Source organism: Ranitomeya variabilis, chromosome 3 (genome assembly GCF_051348905.1).
Source record: "Ranitomeya variabilis isolate aRanVar5 chromosome 3, aRanVar5.hap1, whole genome shotgun sequence".
Lineage (NCBI taxonomy): Eukaryota > Metazoa > Chordata > Amphibia > Anura > Dendrobatidae > Ranitomeya > Ranitomeya variabilis.
Window position 1 is genome coordinate 73,140,765 of NC_135234.1, and position 22,642 is coordinate 73,163,406.

A 22,642-nucleotide genomic window follows, 5' to 3' on the forward strand; every position below is an offset into this window, starting at 1 on the left:
GATGGGCCCGCAGCTCTCTTATACACAGTGTGATGTGTGCACAGCTCCCTTATACACAGTATGATGGGCCTGCAGCTCCCTTATACACAGTATGATGGACTCACAGCTCCCTGTCATGATTTGGATGCCCCGGTCATTTACTCATCCTCCAGCGTATTCACTATTTTGTGGCACTGCTGCATTGCCGCTGCTCAAACTTGTGAGTGCAGCTTCTGACAGGCCAGAAGTTAGAAGCTATGTCACAATCGCTCAATGTAAGACTATGAGGCTATGTGCACTTGTTGCGGATTTACTGCGGATTTCCTGTGTTTTTTGTGCAGATTTCACCTGCGGTTTACCACCTGCGGATTCCTATACAGGAGCAGGTGTAAAACGCTGCGGAATCCGCAAATAGAATTGACATGCTGCAGAAAATACAATGCAGCGTTTCCGTGCGGTATTTTCTGCACCATGGGCACTGCGGATTTGGTTTTCCATAGGTTTACATGGTACTGTAAACCAGATGGAAAACTGCTGCAGATCCGCAGCGGCCAATCCGCACCGTGTGCACATAGCCTGAGAGTGAGAAAGAGGCCAGAACGAGGCTCCCATAGACTCACACTGATTAGTGACCTCTGCGCTGCTCCATGAAACACTGGAGCCTCGGACAGGTCACAAACTGCAGGAGATGGAGCCGAACGGAGACAAAAACAGAGACAAAAACAGATGAAGACGCCAGAAGGAGAGTATCAGACAGGGGGCAGGGGACGGGGATTTTCAGCACCGCTCCAGCAATGAAATAAAAAATAATGCTGGAGTGGTGCTGTAAATGTGATGCAGCTCTTGGTTACTGTATGCCGGCTCCTTATACTAATACTCATAAAAGACCCAGGTGGTACGTATCAAAAGCCCCCTAACCCCCCCCCCCCCAATCAGCAAATATTACATGATGGAGCACATATAATATCAGAACAAAACATTATAATATTCAGCCCCCACTGACCTGTCCCCCTCCCCCACTTAAGCCCCAATGCCCCTGTCATCTCACATCCACCCCTCAGTGCCCTGTCCCACCTCACCCACCTTCTGCCTACACAAGACCCCCATCATCTCACATCCACCCCTCAGTGCCCTGTCCCACCTCACCCACCTTCTGCCCTCACAATACCCCCATGGTCTCACATTCACCCTCCAGTGTCCTGTCTCCCCTCCCCCACAATACCCCCATGGTCTCACATCCACCCCCTCAGTACCCTGTCCCCCCCTCACTCACTTTCAGCCCCCACAATACCCCAATGGTCTCAGTGACATATACCTGAATTTAATAAGCCTGATAAGTTCCATCCCCACTTACTGATAGTTTGCAGGCAGGACCAGGAAGTGTCTAGGTGAAATGCACGGTGTGGGCACTAGGACCCAGCGTGCCTGAGCCAATCCCAGCATGCACAAAGTGAAGAGAACTGCAGCCGGGGAAAAGCTTCATCATCAGGTCAGACGGGCGAAACCATTCACTGCAGGAGGGAGACTGCAGCCGGCCACTGTGCTAGTAGCCAGCCTGCAGCTTGTCAGATGGGAGCAGACATTATACTGCTCCTATGCTGTGTTCTGCCTCGGCACGGAAGTGGCCCTGGCTCCCGGTGGGCCCCTTCATGTGACAGGGCCGGGGCGATGGCCCCCTCAGTAGCTGCGCTACTGAGTATGACCATATTTAGAGGAAAACTCCACTAGAACTATAGAAAACATATGAAAAAAACAGCTTTTAAATTCCAAAACATAACAAAAATGCTACAAAAAAAATATAAATGAACTAGTATAAGGCCAGAAAGAGGTGTATAAAAATGTATAACTTTATTATAGTACAAATATTAAAGCCAAACACAAGTACAAAACAAAAACAAAGAAAACAAACAAAACTGGACAGGTCTACAGAATGATGATACAAACTGGCAGGGGCCGGCAATCCAATAGAACAGAGGCGCTCACAAATATATGATAAGCCTACATACCAAAAAATGCACAATAAATATAAAGGCAGAATGTCATATCACATGGCATGTATGGAGGACAGAGCAACCTAATGGAAATCCACTAAGATAAATGGGAATAGAGTACGCCACATATCACAGGCAAAAACAGACCAGGATGTGAGTGGGAAGTAACATGTAATAACCCGGCCACATTATAATAAAGCTGACAGTGCAGCGCCAAAAATACATAGGGATGAAATGATAGGCATAACTTACCCGTGGACGCCGTGACCCACCACACAGATACCCCCAACACGCATTTCACTGCTGCTTTTTCAAGGGGCAGTGTGATAATGTGCCAAACCAGAGCCTTATATAGTCCCATGTGCAATCCCAAACCAAGCACCTGTGTGGAGCCGGAGGAAAAAAAAAAAAAAAGGAAAAGAAAAGGAAAGAGAAAAAGCCCCCCCCCCGGCCGCGTCTGACGAGCGCATGTGGGTGGAGCCTACATCGCCCAATCATACAGGCCGGCGTCATGAAGCGGGGAGTCCTGGGAAGGTTCCCATAGAAACTGTAAACACACCGCAACATACAGACGCCGCCGTGGATGAGAGGGGGAGGAAGCGCCAGCGCACATGCGCTACCCGCGCCGGATCACAGGTGCCCATGGAAACAGGGGACTCACCAGATAATGAAGACGCCGCCGTAGATGAAAGGGGGAGGACGCACAAATGCGCATACATTGCCCGCTCCGGATCACAGGTACAAGGGCGGTGACAAAGAGTTTGCTTGTAACATCATAACAATATAAGTAGCAGGGCGCGGCAAAGGAAGGAAAAAAAGAAAAAAAAAAAACAGACAGAGGTAAATGGGGACCAGAGGCTATGAAAACACAGACACTGTGCAATGTAGCCGATACATGAATATGAATACATGAAAAGAAAACTCCAAAATGCCAAATATATATAGTAAGTAATAAATCTATATCAAAAATACATGGCACAGGAAAAAAAAAAAATCAATACAGCATAATAATACAGCATCAATGATCCAAAGTTCAGGATGCAATGTCGACTCCGATGATATATCACCGATGAAAGATATCCAAGCCATCGGGTCCATCAGTCACCTATAGGGCAGCACATGGTATACAGGCTTATGGTATCCAGTATTAGAAACACTATAAGAAGAAATAGAAACACAAAAACACACTAAATTAAAAACAAATTAAAACACGAACTCCAAGGGTTAATGAACAACACCGTCGCAAAGGGAACTCCCGAAAAGACGCACCAACTATAAAAATGGCGAGAAACTAATGTTCTCATTTAGCCCAGAGGGAGCTATGGTGTCCAAAGTAATGATCCACTGGCATTCAAGCTGTGCCAGCCTGCGCTTAAGGTCACCACCCCTGACTCCACAATGTATGCGGTCAATACCTCGAATCCTAAGAAGGTCGGGGTCGCAAGCATGGCACAGCCTGAAATGACGGGGAATCGTCTTAAGGGACGCTATGTCAATAACAGAAGGGGCAGCCTTGATATCCCTCACATGCTCCCTAGTTCTTATTCGTAACTCTCTGGACGTAAGACCAATATATATTAGGCCACATGGGCACGTGGCGTAATATACAACAAACTTACTGCTGCAGGAGATGTTTTCTCTGATTTTAAAGTTCTTGCTCTCATCCGAGGAGCAAAAATCAAATACCCTGTCAATATTACGACAGGCCAAGCATGACCCACATGCAGGGCCGGACTGGCCATCGGGCACTTCTGGCAAATGCCAGAAGGCCGGTGCCAGTAGTGGGCCGCTCGATCCGCCTCCCCCCGCCCCCGCCGACAACCCCCCCCTCGCCGTCGCATTCAACTATACAGTTGAATGCAATGATGGACGAGAGAGCGTCTACAAACGCTCCCTCTCCCATCATTCCCCGCTCTGCCTCTGACACTGCGGGTGCGCGATGACGTCATATCATCGCGCACCTGCTGTGTCCCGGGCAGACTGCAGCTGCTGAGACAGGAGCAGGAACCAGGAAGCAATGCTGGTAAGAGGAGAGGTGAGGAGAGTGTTTTTTTTTTTTTTACTGGACTGTGGGCCATTCTCTGGGGGGGGGGGGAGGAAGAGAAGAGATGCGGGCTGTGCTCTGTGCTGTATACTACTGTGTGGGCTGTGCTATATATAGTGCTCTGTGGGCTGTGCTGTATATAGTGCTCTGTGGGCTGTGCTGTATATATTACTCTGTGGGCTGTGCTGTATATAGTACTCTGGGCTGTGCTGTATTTAGTGCTCTGTGGGCTGTGCTGTATATAGTACTCTGTGGGCTGTGCTGTATATATTGCTCTGTGGGCTGTGCAGTATATAGTACTCTGTGGGCTGTGCTGTATATAGCACTCTGTGGGCTGTGCTGTATATAGTACTCTGTGGGCTGTGCTGTATATAGTACTCTGTGGGCTGTGCTGTATATAGTACTCTGTGGGCTGTGCTATATATAGTGCTCTGTGGGCTGTGCTGTATATAGTGCTCTGTGGGCTGTGCTGTATATAGTGCTCTGTGGGCTGTGCTGTATATAGTGCTCTGTGGGCTGTGCTGTATATATTACTCTGGGCTGTGCTCTATATAGTACTCTGGGCTGTGCTGTATATAGTACTCTGTGGGCTGTGCTGTATATATTGCTCTGTGGGCTGCGCAGTATATAGTACTCTGTGGGCTCTGCTGTATATAGTACTCTGGGCTGTGCTGTATATAGTACTCTGGGCTGTGCTGTATATAGTACTCTGGGCTGTGCTGTATATGCAGCGCCCCAGAGTCCTGGTCGTTGCAGTACTGTGGCTCCGCCGCTAAGGGGAGCTATGGTACGTCTGATGGCACTGAAGGAGTTCATCTGACCAGGTATCACAGACACCAATATATTTCACCGTCGGGCCACCAGGGGGAGCTAAGGGTTCTATTCACTAGGCCACTCCTCACATACTGGTAAAACTGGGGGTCAGGCAGGAAGTTAGAAAGAAAGCCGACTGGATGGGAACCAGGCAACACCTTGTGGTAGAGGGTGTTGCAGGGGAAGATTCGGTAGGGTCCCTGTCAGGGGTGGGATCCTGACAGAGACTTGGCAACTTGAGCGAACGTAATGGGGCCGTGCCTGCTCAGCATAGCGGCGGTGCCCAAGGAGGGATTGGAAGCGAGATAGATTGTGCTGAGTGAGAAACGAGATCAAAGCAAGAAGGAGAATACCAGTAGGAGTCGTGCTGTAAGACCGAGGCAACATCTGACTGAGGCGCATAACCGGCGGCCGGAACGCCGAGGGAGTATTACAATATTCAGCTTCAAGCAATACTCTAAACCAACGGCAGGACAGTCAGTCAAAGGCGGGCTGTCTCATCTAAATCACCTATGCAGTCTTGGGGGGCAACTTGTGGAGAGGGGCGACTCTAGGGTCCCGGAAGAGCTCCGAGCCTACCCGTCAAACGGGTGCCGTCCTAACCGTAACATCAGGGAGGGACGGAGGATTAGCAGAACATCATCTAATCGAGTTGTGAGGGAACTTAAGAAACAGACACAACAGTTGTGGGGACTTTCCGTAAGCACAGCAGGGAAGGACCGCAACACATAGCGCAAGAAGGAAGGCACAGATTTCCACCTGTTAAGAGAGCTCTGGAGGTGCCATTGGACCGGCCGGACTTGCGAAGCCTGGTTATCCGGACTCCGGACTGAGGACCCAGAGATCTTCAGTAAAGAGGTAAAGAGACTGCAACCTGGTGTCCTCGTTATTTACTGCACCGCAACACGCACTACCACCATCCCCTTCTATCTTTCACTGTACGTCGCCTCCCCACCAGCAGGGTCACGGACCGGGCCTAGCCACCGTGACAACCCCAGAGCAGAGACTCAGAGGCCCGGTACCGGGTACCCCTCGGCCCTGCGGCAGTGGGGGGGGGGGCGCTACAAAACTTGGCGTCACGAACAGGATCTACTTAAGCCTGAAGAATCAGGTCATGTGTGCCTTGGAACTGTGATTTATTGTGCTTGGACTGTACTTTATTGCAAGGACTGTGCTGCGCCATTTACCGCCGAAATCCGCCGCCATTACAACGCTGAGGAGAGCGCAGGAGAAGAAAAAGGGCGTGGAGTAGGCGTAGACAAGCTGGAAAGCGCGAAAGACAATGACCGCCCAGTCTAAATATTGCTGTGTCCTGAGGACGTGTCCGTCAGCAGTCGAGACCCGCCTCCTGATTTTCTATGCTGGGCGGAAACCGAAGAAATGAAACTATGACTCTGATGAGGTGGAACTGGGGACCAGGGAAGGCCTGCAGAAAAGAATGGCCCCGCATCGACCCCCGTCACCAGCGGATTATTCCGATATGCCCCCGCTGGAAGATTTGGATCCTTGGGAGCTGCCAATGGGGCATCCCGTGCCTGAATGGTCTCCGGTTCGTACGCCTTCCGCAGGAGAGGAGAGCGGCGCCGGAGGAGCTACCGTGAGTGAAGGTACCCAATGCCGTGACCCCCGGGGAGGCCACCTCACCTCTGCACACGACCCGGCCACTGCTGCGACCAGTGGCGCCCGATGTCCCCGCCGTCTGGCACCAATGCACCGGGGGGGCATGACCTCGGGCCCTTCCCCTGGGGGGAATATCGGAACCACCTGATCGCGGAGTTCCAGCGAGAAGTGGAGCGGGAGGCGCGAGGTGAGCTGCTAGAGGGCTCCCTGCCGAAGTGGGGCGTTGTGATTGTTTACCTGCCCCAGACAGGAAAGGGCTTCGTGCAAGAGATCGGGACAGCCCTGAGAGTCCGCATCACCCGGGACGAAGTGGAGCCCTGCCTGTGCGGAGACGGCGCCAAGTCCTTCCTGAAACCGGGGGATGTGGTCACATATCGCCGGCACCTGAAGGAGAGCAGCTGGTGGGCCCGGGATATGCAGCGCTGCACCGCCGTGCTGGCGGTATCCCGAACCGAGGGGGAGGAGCTCACCGCTGAAGCCGCTGCTGCCGCCGCCGCTGCAGCCAGCATTATCCATCGACCCACACAGACCCTCATTGCAGCGCACGACCTGGTCGTGCAGAAGACCCGAACCCACGGGGTGCACCTGGCCGCGGGAGTGAACTTGGAGTCCGACCTGCCTGGGCCGCAGAGGGCCACCTGTCAGGTGAAGCCTCGGTGGGGGCGACCGAAAAATGAGTAAGATATTACTATTTCATGACATGTAAATAGTTAATTGTTCTACTGTTTTGCTGCTAAACCCGTCCAGGGTTAACTCTTAAAGGGATCCCTTTGTTGACCCGGGATCCCTATTGTTTTGTTTACTTTTTCTAAGTTTTGCACAAGTTTCCAGAACTGCCGCAATCATGAACAGTGCATGATACAAACTTTTTGTAAATAGTTTGCACCTTCTTAAAGGTGCTCCCTACTGGTTTTACTTAAAGAAAGACTCTTTGTGAAGATACCGCACTGGAGCCTTTGCTGAGTATGGACTGGTAGCTTGAGAAGACGTGCTACCTCATAAAGACTTGGTCCCTTCTTAAAGGGGACATCCACTTGTTGCATTTAAAGAATGGTATTGCTTTAAGACTGAGAGATAGCAATAATGTCTTAAAAGAGAAAGTGATGATGATGCTTACTTGAAAGAGAGTAATAATGTAGGCATGAAGAAGTTAGATGTAGAAAACTGGTCTATTGTAAAGAAAGTGTTTAATAATGTGTTACAAATAGAGGACAGGAAGTGAACCCGTAGGGGTTAGTGGTGAGTCCTCCTAGGAGCCATATAGAGATGGCTCAGTGCTCTTAAACTGAAAGTATGTTATGTTCTATACTGTGTATAGTAGTTGAAAAGACAGAAGGCTCGGGCTGAAAGGAGCGGTCCTGTAAGAAAGGAGAGGCAGTAGGTCTGGTGCCGTTAGGACAGGCGGTCCTGCAGATATAACGAAGGAGAATGTAGCACAGTTGCTCAAGCCTTATAATGTGTTATAAGAAGGTCTTTAGTGGATTCAGAGTGTACGTCCTTAAAGGCGATGTTAAATTATTGTTCAAGAATTTGCACTAAGTAGAATACCCGGTTGGGTAACAGGAGTTACTTATAGCCTGTAATTTATAATGTTTAACTATGTTTGTAACGTTCAAGTGTCCTCACCTCCCATAAAGGGAAGCTCTGTTCAAGTATACTTATTGTTATTGCACTCAACAAAATTGTATGTCTTTTTGCTAACCTGTATTGTTGTTTTCTTCCCAGTCCAGGAGTACTGGATTTAACCGGTGGGGAGTGCAGCGCCCCAGAGTCCTGGTCGTTGCAGTACTGTGGCTCCGCCGCTAAGGGGAGCTATGGTACGTCTGATGGCACTGAAGGAGTTCATCTGACCAGGTATCACAGACACCAATATATTTCACCGTCGGGCCACCAGGGGGAGCTAAGGGTTCTATTCACTAGGCCACTCCTCACATACTGGTAAAACTGGGGGTCAGGCAGGAAGTTAGAAAGAAAGCCGACTGGATGAGAACCAGGCAACACCTTGTGGCAGAGGGAGTTGCAGGGGAAGATTCGGTAGGGTCCCTGTCAGGGGTGGGATCCTGACAGAGACTTGGCAACTTGAGCGAACGTAACAGGGCCGTGCCTGCTCAGCATAGCGGCGGTGCCCAAGGAGGGATTGGAAGCGAGATAGATTGTGCTGAGTGAGAAACGAGATCAAAGCAAGAAGGAGAATACCAGTAGGAGTCGTGCTGTAAGACCGAGGCAACATCCGACTGAGGCGCATAACCGGCGGCCGGAACGCCGAGGGAGTATTACAATATTCAGCTTAAAGCAATACTCTAAACCAACGGCAGGACAGTCAGTCAAAGGCGGGCTGTCTCATCTAAATCACCTATGCAGTCTTGGGGGGCAACTTGTGGAGAGGGGCGACTCTAGGGTCCCGGAAGAGCTCCGAGCCTACCCGTCAAACGGGTGCCGTCCTAACCGTAACATCAGGGAGGAACGGAGGATTAGCAGAACATCTTCTAATTGAGTTGTGAGGGAACTTAAGAAACAGACACAACAGTTGTGGGGACTTTCCGTAAGCACAGCAGGGAAGGACCGCAACACATAGCGCAAGAAGGAAGGCACAGATTTCCACCTGTTAAGAGAGCTCTGGAGGTGCCATTGGACCGGCCGGACTTGCGAAGCCTGGTTATCCGGACTCCGGACTGAGGACCCAGAGATCTTCAGTAAAGAGGTAAAGAGACTGCAACCTGGTGTCCTCGTTATTTACTGCACCGCAACACGCACTACCACCATCCCCTTCTATCTTTCACTGTACGTCGCCTCCCCACCAGCAGGGTCACGGACCGGGCCTAGCCACCGTGACAACCCCAGAGCAGAGACTCAGAGGCCCGGTACCGTGTACCCCTCGGCCCTGCGGCAGTGGGGGGGGTGCTACATATATAGTACTCTGGGCTGTGCTGTATATAGTACTCTGTGGGCTGTGCTGTATATAGTTCTCTGTGGGCTGTGCTGTATATAGTGCTCTGTGGGCTGTGCTGTATATAGTACTCTGTGGGCTGTGCTGTATATATTGCTCTGTGGGCTGTGCTGTATATAGTACTCTGTGGGCTGTGCTGTATATATATTACTCTGTGGGCTGTGCTGTATATATATTACTCTGTGGGCTGTGCTGTATATAGTACTCTGTTGGCTTGCTGTATATAGTGCTCTGTGGGCTGTGCTGTATATAGTACTCTGTGGGCTGTGCTGTATATAGTACTCTGTGGGCTGTGCTGTATATATTGGTCTGTGGGCTGTGCTGTATATATTGCTCTGTGGGCTGTGCTGTATATAGTACTCTGTGGACTGTGCTGTATACTACTGTTTGGTCTGTGCTGTATACTACTGCATGGTCTGTGCTGTATACTACTGCGTGGGCTGTGCTGTATACTGCTGTGTGGGCTGTGTTATCTACTACACGCGCTGTGCTATATTATGCAGGCTGTGCTATATACTATACGGTTTGTGCTATATACTATGCGGGCTTTGCTATATACTATGGGGAGTATATTATATTCTATGAGGGAGGCCATGTTATGTACTATGTGGCTGTGTTATATACTATTGTGGGGGTATATTATATTCTATGGGGGAGGCTGTGTTATATACTATGGGGAGGCTGTGTTATATACTATGGGGGGCTGCATTATATTCTATGGGGGGCTACATTATATATTATGGGGAGGTGGGCTGTATTATATTCTATGGGGGGTTACATTATACTCTGGGGTGGCTGCATTATACTCTGGGGTGGCTGCATTATACTATATGTGGGCTGCATTATACTGTATCGAGGACTATGGGGAATACGTTATACTATATGAAGAACTATGGGGTGCATTATACTATGGGAAGTGAATTGTAGTACATGGATGACTATGGCGGTGCATTATACTATATGGAGCACTATGAGGAGTGTATTATACTATGTGGAGGACTGAACAGTGTATTTTAATATGGAACACTATAGGAAGTGTATTATACTATATGGAGGACTGTGGAGCACATTATAATATATGGAGGACTATGGGGTGTATTTTACCAAACAAGTAAAATGCTGCATATTCAGATTGTTTTTGCTGGAACAAAAATCATTGTTCTCAGCAGCACATCGTGGGTGTAAACTGTAGATGTGCTGCTTATAACATGATACTGTATGGTGATCTGTTAGTGATCTATTAGTGATCGTTCTGTCCCATCATTATTCCTCAGTTGGTGGAAAGAGGCCGGGAAACAAGCGTTGAACAACTTCCGTATTGTCGATCAAACTCATTTAGCGGCCTGAACTCAGCGCACCTAAATACAAAATAAATGCTTTTGTGTGATGTGCAATATGTTAGCATTTGGGGCCCCATTTTAAACTTTACCTAGGGCCCCACTTTGCCTAAAACCGGCCCTGCCTACAAGTGTACAAAGATATTATACAGTCACCATGTTACAAGTGGGCCTGTGTAACTTCAAATGCCAGGGCTGAATTTTAGTCCCAGTCCGGCCCTGCCTGTTGTGAATTAGACTTTTTGGCTCCCTCTTGTGGTTACTAGTGATATGACTCTGGGATTTTCTTCCCTCAGTTTGCACCCAGCTGGGTCGTTAGTTCAGGGGTATTGCTATATAAACCTCCTGGATCCTTAGTCCAGTGCCTGGCATCGTTGTAATCAGACACATTCTGTTTGCTCCTATGTGCTGGTCCTGGTTCGTGCAAAATTAAGCTAAGTCCTGCTTCTTTGTTTTTTGGGTTATTTGCTTGCTCTCATTTTTGTCCAGCTTGTACTAAATGTGATTCCTGACCTTGCTGGAAGCTCTAGGGGGCTGGTGTTCTCCCCCCGGGCCGTTAGACGGTTCGGGGGTTCTTGAATTTCCAGTGTGGATATTTTTGATAGGGTTTTTGCTGACCATATAAGTTATCTTTCTATATTCTGCTATTAGCTAGTGGGCCTCTCTTTGCTAAATACCTAGCTCATTCTTATGTTTGTCTTTTCCTCTTACCTCACCGTTATTAGTTGTTGGGGGCTTGTATACAACTTTTGGGGTCTATTCTCTGGAGGCAAGAAAGGTCTTTCTTTTCCCTTCTAGGGTTAGTTAGTTCTCCGGCTGGCGCGAGACGTCTAGAATCAGCGTAGGCACGTTCCCCGGCTGCTGGTATTTGTGGTGCTAGGATTAGATATATGGTCAGCCCAGATACCACTGCCCTATGAGCTGGTTTTCTGTGTTTGCAGACTTAGCAATTATTCCTGAGACCCTCTGCCATTGGGGTCACAACAGTATGCCAGGCCAACATTGAATGTTTAATGCATTGCAGAAGTGGGATAATAAGAAAGGAAATTCTGAGTTTTTTTTTTTTTGTTTTTTTTTCTTTCCTCTCTTCCTCCCCTTTACCTTTGAGTGGCTTGTGCTTGCTGCAGACATGAATGTCCAGACCTTGATTACAAGTGTAAACCAGCTGGCAGCTCGTGTGCAGGGCATACAAGATTTTGTTACCAGTAGTCCTATGTCTGAACCTAAAATACCTATTCCGGAATTATTTTCTGGAGACCGATTTAGGTTTAGGAATTTCATGCATAATTGTAAATTGTTTCTTTCTCTGAGACCCCGTTCATCTGGAGATTCAGCTCAGCAAGTTAAAATTGTTATTTCTTTTTTACGGGGCGACCCTCAGGATTGGGCTTTCTCCCTAGCGCCAGGAGATCCGGCATTGGCAAATATTGATGCGTTTTTTCTGGCGCTCGGATTGCTTTACGAGGAACCCAATCTTGAAATTCAGGCAGAAAAAGCCTTGCTGGCTATTTCTCAGGGCCAGGATGAAGCTGAAGTGTATTGCCAAAAATTTCGGAAATGGTCCGTGCTTACTCAGTGGAATGAGTGTGCTCTGGCTGCAAATTTCAGAAATGGCCTTTCTGAGGCCATTAAGAATGTGATGGTGGGTTTCCCCATTCCTACAAATCTGAATGATTCTATGGCGCTGGCTATTCAAATTGACCGGCGTTTGCGGGAGCGCAAAACCGCTAATCCTCTGGAGGTGTTGTCTGAACAAACACCTGATTTAATGCAATGTGATAGAATTCAGACTAGAAATGAGCGGAAAAATCATAGACGTCAGAATGGGTTGTGTTTTTACTGTGGTGATTCTACACATGTTATATCAGCATGCTCTAGACGTCTAACAAGGGTTGTTAGTCCTGTCGCCATTGGTAATTTGCAACCTAAATTTATTTTGTCTGTGACTTTGATTTGATCTTTGTCTTCTTACCCTGTTATGGCGTTTGTGGATTCAGGTGCTGCCCTGAGTCTTATAGATCTGTCATTTGCCAAGCGCTGTGGTTTTGTTCTTGAACCGTTGGTAAATCCTATTCCTCTTAGAGGTATTGATGCTACGCCATTGGCGGAAAATAAACCGCAGTTTTGGACGCAGGTGTCCATGTGCATGACTCCTGAACATCGGGAGGTGATTCGTTTCCTTGTTCTGCATAAAATGCATGATTTGGTCGTTTTGGGTCTGCCATGGTTACAGACCCACAATCCAGTCTTGGATTGGAAGGCAATGTCTGTGTCAAGTTGGGGCTGTCAGGGAATTCATGCTGATTCCCCGCCGGTGTCTATTGCTTCCTCTACTCCTTTGGAAGTTCCTGAGTATTTGTCTGATTATCAGGATGTATTCAGCGAGTCCAGATCCAGTGCTCTGCCTCCTCATAGGGACTGTGACTGCGCCATAGATTTGATTCCAGGTAGTAAATTTCCCAAGGGAAGATTATTTAATCTGTCTGTACCTGAGCATGCCGCAATGCGTTCGTATATCAAGGAGTCTCTGGAGAAGGGGCATATCCGTCCTTCCTCTTCCCCTCTTGGTGCGGGATTCTTTTTTGTGGCCAAGAAGGACGGATCTTTGAGACCTTGTATTGACTATCGGCTTCTGAATAAAATCACTGTTAAATTTCAGTATCCTTTGCCTCTGTTGTCGGACTTGTTTGCCCGGATTAAAGGTGCCAAGTGGTTCACCAAGATAGATCATCGTGGTGCGTACAACCTTGTGCGCATTAAGCAAGGAGATGAATGGAAGACTGCATTTAATACGCCCGAAGGTCATTTTGAGTACTTGGTGATGCCTTTTGGGCTCTCTAATGCTCCCTCAGTGTTTCAGTCCTTTATGCATGATATTTTCCGGAAGTATCTGGATAAATTTATGATTGTTTATCTGGATGATATTCTGGTTTTCTCTGAAGATTGGGACTCTCATGTAAAGCAGGTCAGGATGGTGTTTCAGGTTTTGCGTGAGAATGCTTTGTTTGTGAAGGGCTCAAAGTGTCTCTTTGGAGTGCAGAAGGTTCCCTTTTTGGGTTTTATTTTCTCCCCTTCTGCTGTGGAGATGGACCCAGTCAAGGTCCGAGCTATTCATGATTGGACTCAACCCACGTCTGTTAAGAGTCTTCAGAAGTTCTTGGGTTTTGCTAACTTCTACCGTCGTTTTATCGCTAACTTCTCTAGCGTTGTTAAACCTTTGACGGATATGACCAAGAAAGGTTCTGATGTTGCTAATTGGGCTCCTGCAGCCGTGGAGGCCTTCCAAGAGCTGAAGCGCCGGTTTACTTCGGCGCCTGTTTTGTGTCAGCCTGATGTCTCACTTCCCTTTCAGGTTGAAGTGGATGCTTCTGAGATCGGTGCAGGGGCTGTTTTGTCGCAGAGAGGCTCTGGTTGCTCTGTAATGAGACCATGTGCTTTTTTTTCTAGGAAGTTTTCGCCTGCTGAGCGGAACTATGATGTTGGGAATCGGGAGTTGTTGGCCATGAAGTGGGCATTTGAGGAGTGGCGTCATTGGCTCGAGGGTGCTAAGCATCGTGTGGTGGTCTTGACTGATCACAAAAATTTGATGTATCTCGAGTCTGCTAAACGCCTGAATCCTAGACAGGCCCGCTGGTCATTGTTTTTCTCCCGTTTTGACTTTGTGGTCTCGTATTTACCAGGTTCAAAGAATGTGAAGGCTGATGCTCTTTCAAGGAGCTTTGTGCCTGACTCTCCTGGAGTCGCAGAACCTGTTGGTATTCTTAAAGAGGGAGTTATTTTGTCAGCCATTTCTCCTGATTTGCGACGCGTGTTGCAGAGATTTCAGGCTGGTAGACCTGACTCTTGTCCACCTGACAGACTGTTTGTTCCTGATAAGTGGACCAGCAGAGTCATTTCCGAGGTTCATTCCTCGGTGTTGGCAGGTCATCCGAGAATTTTTGGCACCAGAGATCTGGTGGCTAGGTCCTTTTGGTGGCCTTCCTTGTCACGGGATGTGCGGTCATTTGTGCAGTCCTGTGGGACTTGTGCTCGAGCTAAGCCTTGCTGTTCTCGTGCCAGCGGGTTGCTCTTGCCCTTGCCTGTCCCGAAGAGGCCTTGGACACACATTTCCATGGATTTCATTTCTGATCTCCCGGTGTCTCAGGGTATGTCTGTCATCTGGGTGGTATGTGATCGCTTCTCGAAAATGGTCCATTTGGTGCCTTTGCCTAAGCTGCCTTCCTCTTCCGATCTGGTTCCTGTGTTCCTTCAGAATGTGGTTAGTTTACACGGCATTCCTGAGAATATTGTGTCTGACAGAGGATCCCAGTTTGTTTCCAGGTTCTGGCGATCCTTTTGTGCTAGGATGGGCATTGATTTGTCGTTCTCGTCTGCCTTTCATCCTCAGACTAATGGACAAACGGAGCAAACTAATCAGACTCTGGAGGCTTATTTGAGGTGTTTTGTTTCGGCAGATCAGGATGATTGGGTGACCTTCTTGCCGTTGGCTGAGTTTGCCCTTAATAATCGGGCTAGTTCCGCTACTTTGGTTTCGCCATTTTTCTGCAACTCTGGTTTCCATCCTCGTTTTTCCTCGGGACATGTGGAGCCTTCTGACTGTCCTGGGGTAGATTCTGTGGTGGATAGGTTGCAGCAGATCTGGAATCATGTGGTGGACAACTTAAAATTGTCACAGGAGAAGGCTCAGCGTTTTGCCAACCGCCGCCGCGGTGTGGGTCCCCGACTTCGTGTTGGGGATTTGGTGTGGCTGTCTTCTCAATTTGTTCCTATGAAGGTCTCCTCTCCTAACTTTAAGCCTCGCTTCATCGGTCCTTACAAGATATTGGAAATCCTTAATCCAGTGTCCTTTCGCTTGGATCTTCCGGTGTCGTTTGCCATTCACAACGTGTTCCATAGGTCTTTATTGCGACGCTACGTTGTGCCTGTGGTTCCTTCTGCTGAGCCTCCTGCTCCGGTGTTGGTTGAGGGCGAGTTGGAGTACGTGGTTGAGAAGATCTTGGATTCTCGTCTCTCCAGACGGAGGCTTCAGTATTTGGTCAAGTGGAAGGGCTATGGTCAGGAGGATAATTCCTGGGTGGTTGCCTCTGATGTGCATGTGGCCGATTTAGTTTGTGCCTTTCACGCTGCTCATCCTGATCGCCCTGGTGGTCTTGGTGAGGGTTCGGTGACCCCTCCTTAAGGGGGGGTACTGTTGTGAATTAGACTTTTTGGCTCCCTCTTGTGGTTACTAGTGATATGACTCTGGGATTTTCTTCCCTCAGTTTGCACCCAGCTGGGTCGTTAGTTCAGGGGTGTTGCTATATAAACCTCCTGGATCCTTAGTCCAGTGCCTGGCATCGTTGTAATCAGACACATTCTGTTTGCTCCTATGTGCTGGTCCTGGTTCGTGCAAAATTAAGCTAAGTCCTGCTTCTTTGTTTTTTGGGTTATTTGCTTGCTCTCATTTTTGTCCAGCTTGTACTAAATGTGATTCCTGACCTTGCTGGAAGCTCTAGGGGGCTGGTGTTCTCCCCCCGGGCCGTTCGGGGGTTCTTGAATTTCCAGTGTGGATATTTTTGATAGGGTTTTTGCTGACCATATAAGTTATCTTTCTATATTCTGCTATTAGCTAGTGGGCCTCTCTTTGCTAAATACCTAGCTCATTCTTATGTTTGTCTTTTCCTCTTTCCTCACCGTTATTATTTGTTGGGGGCTTGTATCCAACTTTTGGGGTCTATTCTCTGGAGGCAAGAAAGGTCTTTCTTTTCCCTTCTAGGGTTAGTTAGTTCTCCGGCTGGCGCGAGACGTCTAGAATCAACGTAGGCACGTTCCCCGGCTGCTGGTATTTGTGGTGCTAGGATTAGATATATGGTCAGCCCAGATACCACTGCCCTATGAGCTGAATTATTCCTGAGACCCTCTGCCATTGGGGTCACAACACCTGCCCACATGGAAAACAACCATGTCTTGGTCGCCCAGTGGAGAAAGGAAGGGATGGAGTGGACACATAGTGACTCCTAACCAGGAGATCACTTAGGTTGTTACTCCTCCTTGCTGTCATGAGCAGTCTCTCGGGGAGCAACCGACCAATAACTGGTTCGGTCTTTAAGATGGACCAATGTTTACTAAGAATGTTACGGATGGTGTTCCATCTATTATTGTATGTTGAAATAAACTGAATTTGGTTAGAGTCACCCCTATCCCTCCTCGAGCCCGACAGGAGCTGGCCACGAGCGGATGTTTTAGCTCTCCAAAAGCCTTTTTTAATGCAGCGTTTGCTGTAACCACGTTCCAAAAAGCGATCCCGAAGGTCCTGGGCCTGCGCCTCAAAGCGCTTGTTGGTGGAACACAAGCACCTGATACGCAGAAACTGGCCTACCGGGATCGCACGTACAGTAGAAGGGGCGTGAGCCGATGATGCATAGAGGAGGGCATTAACCGAAGTCTCTTTCCGAAATACATCTGTTTGGACCCTTCCCTCCTTGTCAACAAGAATCTGGATGTCTAAAAAATCAATTTGACATGTATGATGCTTAAACGTAAGGTTGATATTATATTTGTTACTGTTAAGAAAGGCAAAAAAATTAACTAAATCCACCTCAGAACCCTGCCAAATTATCAAAACATCATCTTACTACTCAGTATAAATTATAGAGCCGTCATGTACCTGTGTGCACTAGCACTAGGATGCACATTCCATATTTCTGGTGCTGCATTGTAACTGTCTGGATGCTCCTGTGAGTTACCAACAGGCGACTCATCTAAAAGGGAAAGAGTAGTAAAGGTTTAGGTGTCTAATGTTTCTCAACTGTCCAAAGTAACACCAATTACATTCATAGAATGGTAGCGTTGGAAGGGACCTCCTGGGACATCATGTCCATGTAAGGGGTATGTCATGTCGGACGCTGTTCAGACCAGGTCGTTCGACAGACAGCGGTAATTCCACTTTTGACCACTATGTGCTCATTGGCGTCGGCTAGATTTTATCTAACTGGTCCGGGGTTAATTTACCTGATGCTCGGATTGGAAGCTGGGCCATGCCCATTGCCTTTAAATAGTTCTCCTGAACATTGGGCGTCGCCCATTATAGCTTCTGTCTTGTGCGTTGTTATCTCGGTCTGGAGTGGTGAGCTAGAAGTTGGAGTATCGTTGCTGGTGGTGTATTTCCCTTTGTCTTATCTACTCCTTCCTATATTTGTATTTATTTTGCCCTGCGCATTTATAGTGTATTCCTGAGTGACTGCGGCGTGGTGTATATTTTCCGTTATCCTTGTCTGTTCTAACTGTGGGTATTGGTGTATGATCTTTTCACTGGGTGGTGGGCGGTGGTTTCAGCCTAGGGTTGAAACAAGAGACAGGGCGAGGGTCGAGGCCTAGACATGCGCACCATCAGTGTAAACTCTGGGAGAGGGTCAGTCAGAATTTCCCTAGTCTGAGGGAAATTGCAGGGGCCCGGGTTATTAGCTCTTGCCCACCTAGTCTCCCCGTGACATTATAATCGGCCTTTAAAAAAAAAAAAAAAAAGAGGGGGTTTCCTTTTTTTTTGTTTTGTCATGGATCCCATGACTTCCATAACCCGCCAGTTGGAGGCGCTGTCCCTACAGGTCACTGAGTTGAGGGGGGCAGTGCAGCAACAGGGACTAGCAGTATCTAATGTGCAAGCTGGAGCGACAGGTAGAGTTGCTGAGCCTAAGTTTCCATTGCTTGAAAAATTTGGTGGGGAACGCAGTAAATTTGTTTCTTTTCGTGAAGCTTGTAAACTATATTTCCGTATGCACTGAATCTCCTCAGGTAATGAGGCTCAGCGTGTGGGCCTGGTGTTGTCATTGTTAAGCGGGGATCCCCAAGCATGGGCGTTTTCTTTGCCATCTGATTCTGCTGCATTTGACTCTGTGGAGAGTTTTTTTTCCTTTCTTGGAAATATTTACGATGAGCCAGACAGAATGGCTCTAGCAGAATCTAAGATACGCACTATTCGCCAGGGGGAGCGAGTTGCAGAGGATTACTGTTCTGAATTTCATCGCTGGGCGATCGATACACAGTGGAATGATCCAGCGCTGCGGAGTCAGCTTATTCATGGGGTTTCTGGAAGGATAAAAAAAGCCCTTCTGATGTACGAGACTCCTACTTCTCTAGATTCCGCTATGAGTCTGGTTGTCCGCATTGATCGCCGTTTGCATCAGGGGGAGCATGAGACACCGCCTATGGGAGAGGGTTTAGGTTCACGTGTGGTTGCTGCAGGTGAGCCCACGGAGCCTATGCAAATCGCAGGGGTGTCACATGTGAAGCGTCGAGCCCCTGAGCTCAGGAAGCAGGGAGCCTGTTTTTACTGCGGTAAGACTGGTCATTTTATTAACATCTGTCCTCTACTGTCTAAGAAAGACACAACGGCGGAAAACTTCTAAGCTCAGAGGGTGTGGAGGAGACTAATCTGAGCCTATGTATATCCTCCATGGTGGTTTCTCAATGCATGCTCCCTGCTAAGGTTATAATAGCTGGCAGTGAGCTGCCAATTACTGTGTTTGTGGATAGTGGTTCAGCCACAAATCTCATTGATGAGGAGTTTGCGCGCACAGCAGGTTTTAGGATTGAAAAACTGCCTCATCCTATCTGTGTGGTCACCATCAATGCTGCTCCTCTCTCACAGGGGGAGATTACTGAATTTGTGGCTGAGGTGAAACTCCACATTGGGGTTCTACACAGTGGCGGACACTGACAGCTTTGGGCCCCTGTGCAAGAAATGTGTCTGGGCCCCCCTCCCTGCCCAGCATCATACCTCCCAACTTTTGAAGATGGGAAAGAGGGACAAAGCAACGCGCGCCGCGGCAAATTTTAGGCCATGCCTCTGGCCACACCCATTCATAACTAGTCACACCCATATCCACGTCCCAACCACACCCATTTAGCACTGCTGATCACACTTTCATAAAGAATAATTATAAATAAAAAAATATGGCCACACAGTGCTCCATACTGTATAATGGCCACACATGATGGTCAATACTGTATAATGACCGCAGATAATGCTCCATACTGTATATTGACCGCACATGATGCTCCATACTGTATAATGGCCGCACATGATGCTCCATACTGTATAATGGCCGCACATGATGCTCCATACTGTATAATGACCGCACATAATGCTCCATACTGTATAATGACCACACATGATGCTCCATACTGTATAATGACCGCACATGATGCTCCATACTGTATAATGACTGCACATGATGCTCCATACTGTATATTGACCGCACATGATGCTCCATACTGTATAATGACTGCACATGATGCTCCATACTGTATATTGACCGCACATGATGCTCCATACTGTATAATGACCGCACATGATGCTCCATAGTGTATAATGACCGCACATAATGCTCCATACTGTATAATGACCGCACATGATGCTGCATACTGTATAATGGCCACACATGATGCTCCATACTGTATATTGACCGCACATGAGGCTCCATACTGTATAATGACCGCACATGATGCTCCATACTGTATATTGACCGCACATGATGCTCCATACTGTATAATGACTGCACATGATGCTCCATACTGTATATTGACCGCACATGATGCTCCATACTGTATAATGACCGCACATGATGCTCCATACTGTATAATGACTGCACATGATGCTCCATACTGTATAATGGCCACACATGATGCTCCATACTGTATAATGGCTGCACATGATGCTCCATACTGTATAATGACCGCACATGATGCTGCATACTGTATAATGACCCCACATGATGCTGCATACTGTATAATGACTGCACATGATGCTCCATACTGTATAATGACCGCACATGATGCTCCATACTGTATAATGACCGCACATGATGCTCCATACTGTATAATGACTGCACATGAGGCTCCATACTGTATATACTGTGCACTCTACTATGTGCACATATATAGTGTTATATACACTGAGCACTGACCAGGCTGCAGGAACTCACATTATAATATACTATATTATAATGTGAGTTCCTGCAGCCTGGTCAGTGCTCAGTGCACATAACACTATATATGTGCACATAGTACAAATATATATCTGATATATAATGTGGGATGTCCTGGAGCCGGGCTCAGGGTCACACAGTGCAGGGTGAGGATCACTGTGACCTATTGCTGCAGCTTCAGCTTACATGCAGATCGGGTGACGCTGGAGCGGAGACCTTATCTGTATGTAAACTTAAGGTGGTGCAATAAATCTCACAGTACAGAGAGATCCTCTACAGAAAGCAGATAAGAAAGCAGGAGTGAGATGAAGCCCGTCACATACCTCCTGCCCGGGACCCCATGGCTTTCTACTAACTTCATCTCTCCTCTCCGGCGCGCAGGTGACGTCAGATCAGCAGACACACAGGCTCCTGCTGTGTCTGCAATAGGAGGATGCCGGCCGGCACTTGTACACTGCTAATACAGTGCGGGGCCTGCACCCGTGCACCGATCTACTGCAGCAGCACAAAGCCGGGCCCCTGTATGTCCCTGCCTGCAAGGGCCCCCCTCCACCTCCGGGCCCCGGTGCGGCTGCACCGGTTGAACCGGCGGTAGGTCCGCCCCTGGTTCTACATTCTGAGCAGGTTACATGTAAGGTACTCAGGAATCTTCCTGCTCAGGTGGTTTTGGGATTTCCATGGTTGTCTATGCACAACCCGGTAATTGACTGGAAAACTCAAGACATAAATCAGTGGAGCGAATTCTGCCAGGAGAATTGCGGGGCCACATGTGTGTCTGCTGTGACTTCAAGCGTTCCGGAGTCACTTCTGGATTTTGTGGATGTGTACTCTGAGAAGGGTTGTTCAGAGTTGCCACCACATCGCTCCTATGACTGTACTATCAGGTTTAAACCAGGGGCCAAATTGCCTAAAGCAAGGATGCTTAACATCTCCGGTCCGGAGAGACAAGCATTAAAGGATTACATTGCTGAAAGTTTGAGCAAAGGGCACATCAGGCCTTCATCCTCGCCTGTGGCAGCAGGGTTCTTCTTCGTGAAGAAGAAAGATGGCGGATTACGCCCGTGTTTGGATTTCAGGGAATTGAACCAGATTAGGGTTCATGATCCATACCCTATGCCACTAATACCAGATTTGTTCAACCAGGTGGCAGGTGCTAAGTGGTTTACCAAGTTGACCTCAGGGGGGCGTACAACCTCATAAGAGTCCATCAAGGTGATGAGTGGAAGACGGCTTTTAATACCCCTGAGGGTCATTTTGAAAATTTGGTGATGCCATTTGGGTTGACTAACGCACCTGCAGTGTTCCAACATTTCATTAATGATGTGTTTTCGCATGTTTTGGGGAAATTCGTTATCGTGTACCTAGATGACATTCTCATATATTCTTGCGACCGTGATACTCATTTAGATCATGTCAGGCAGGTGTTACAGCTTCTCAGAGAGAATAAGCTGTATGCTAAACTTGAGAAATGTGTATTTTCTGTTCAAGAATTGCCTTTCTTGGGTTATATTGTGTATGCTTCTGGTTTTAAAATGGACGCCGCTAAGGTGCAAGCGGTGCTACATTGGGAACGGCCTGATAACCTGAAAGCACTTCAGCGGTTCCTTGGGTTTTTTAACTACTATAGGAAATTTATCAAGGATTTTTCCATCATTGCTAAACCGCTAACTGACATGACTAAAAAGGGTACCAATTTCTCCGTTTTGCCTGAGGCTGCTGTGCGCGCATTTGAATTTCTTAAGAACAGTTTTGTTTCGGCCCCCATTCTTGTGGAGCCAGACGTGTCGAAGCCTTTTGTTGTGGAGGTCGATGCGTCTGAGGTTGGTGTGGGGGCGGTGCTGTCACAAGGCTCATCTTTGAGTGATTTGCGTCCATGCGCCTATTTCTCCAAGAAACTGTCGTCCGCCGAACGTAACTACGATATCGGCAACAGGGAGTTGTTGGCA

General features: G+C 48.1%; 1 protein-coding gene across 1 annotated transcript in view; it reads left to right on the forward strand.

Annotated features, from left to right (window-relative positions):
* The first annotated feature begins 2,259 nt into the window (after positions 1–2,259).
* Positions 2,260–22,642, forward strand: part of LOC143817951 (uncharacterized) — a 79,500-nt gene continuing 59,117 nt past the window's right edge. The window contains exon 1 of the mRNA XM_077299413.1: positions 2,260–2,708. Coding sequence (XP_077155528.1) covers positions 2,439–2,708 — 270 coding nt within the window. The 5' untranslated portion in view covers positions 2,260–2,438. The remainder of the gene's footprint in view (positions 2,709–22,642) is intronic.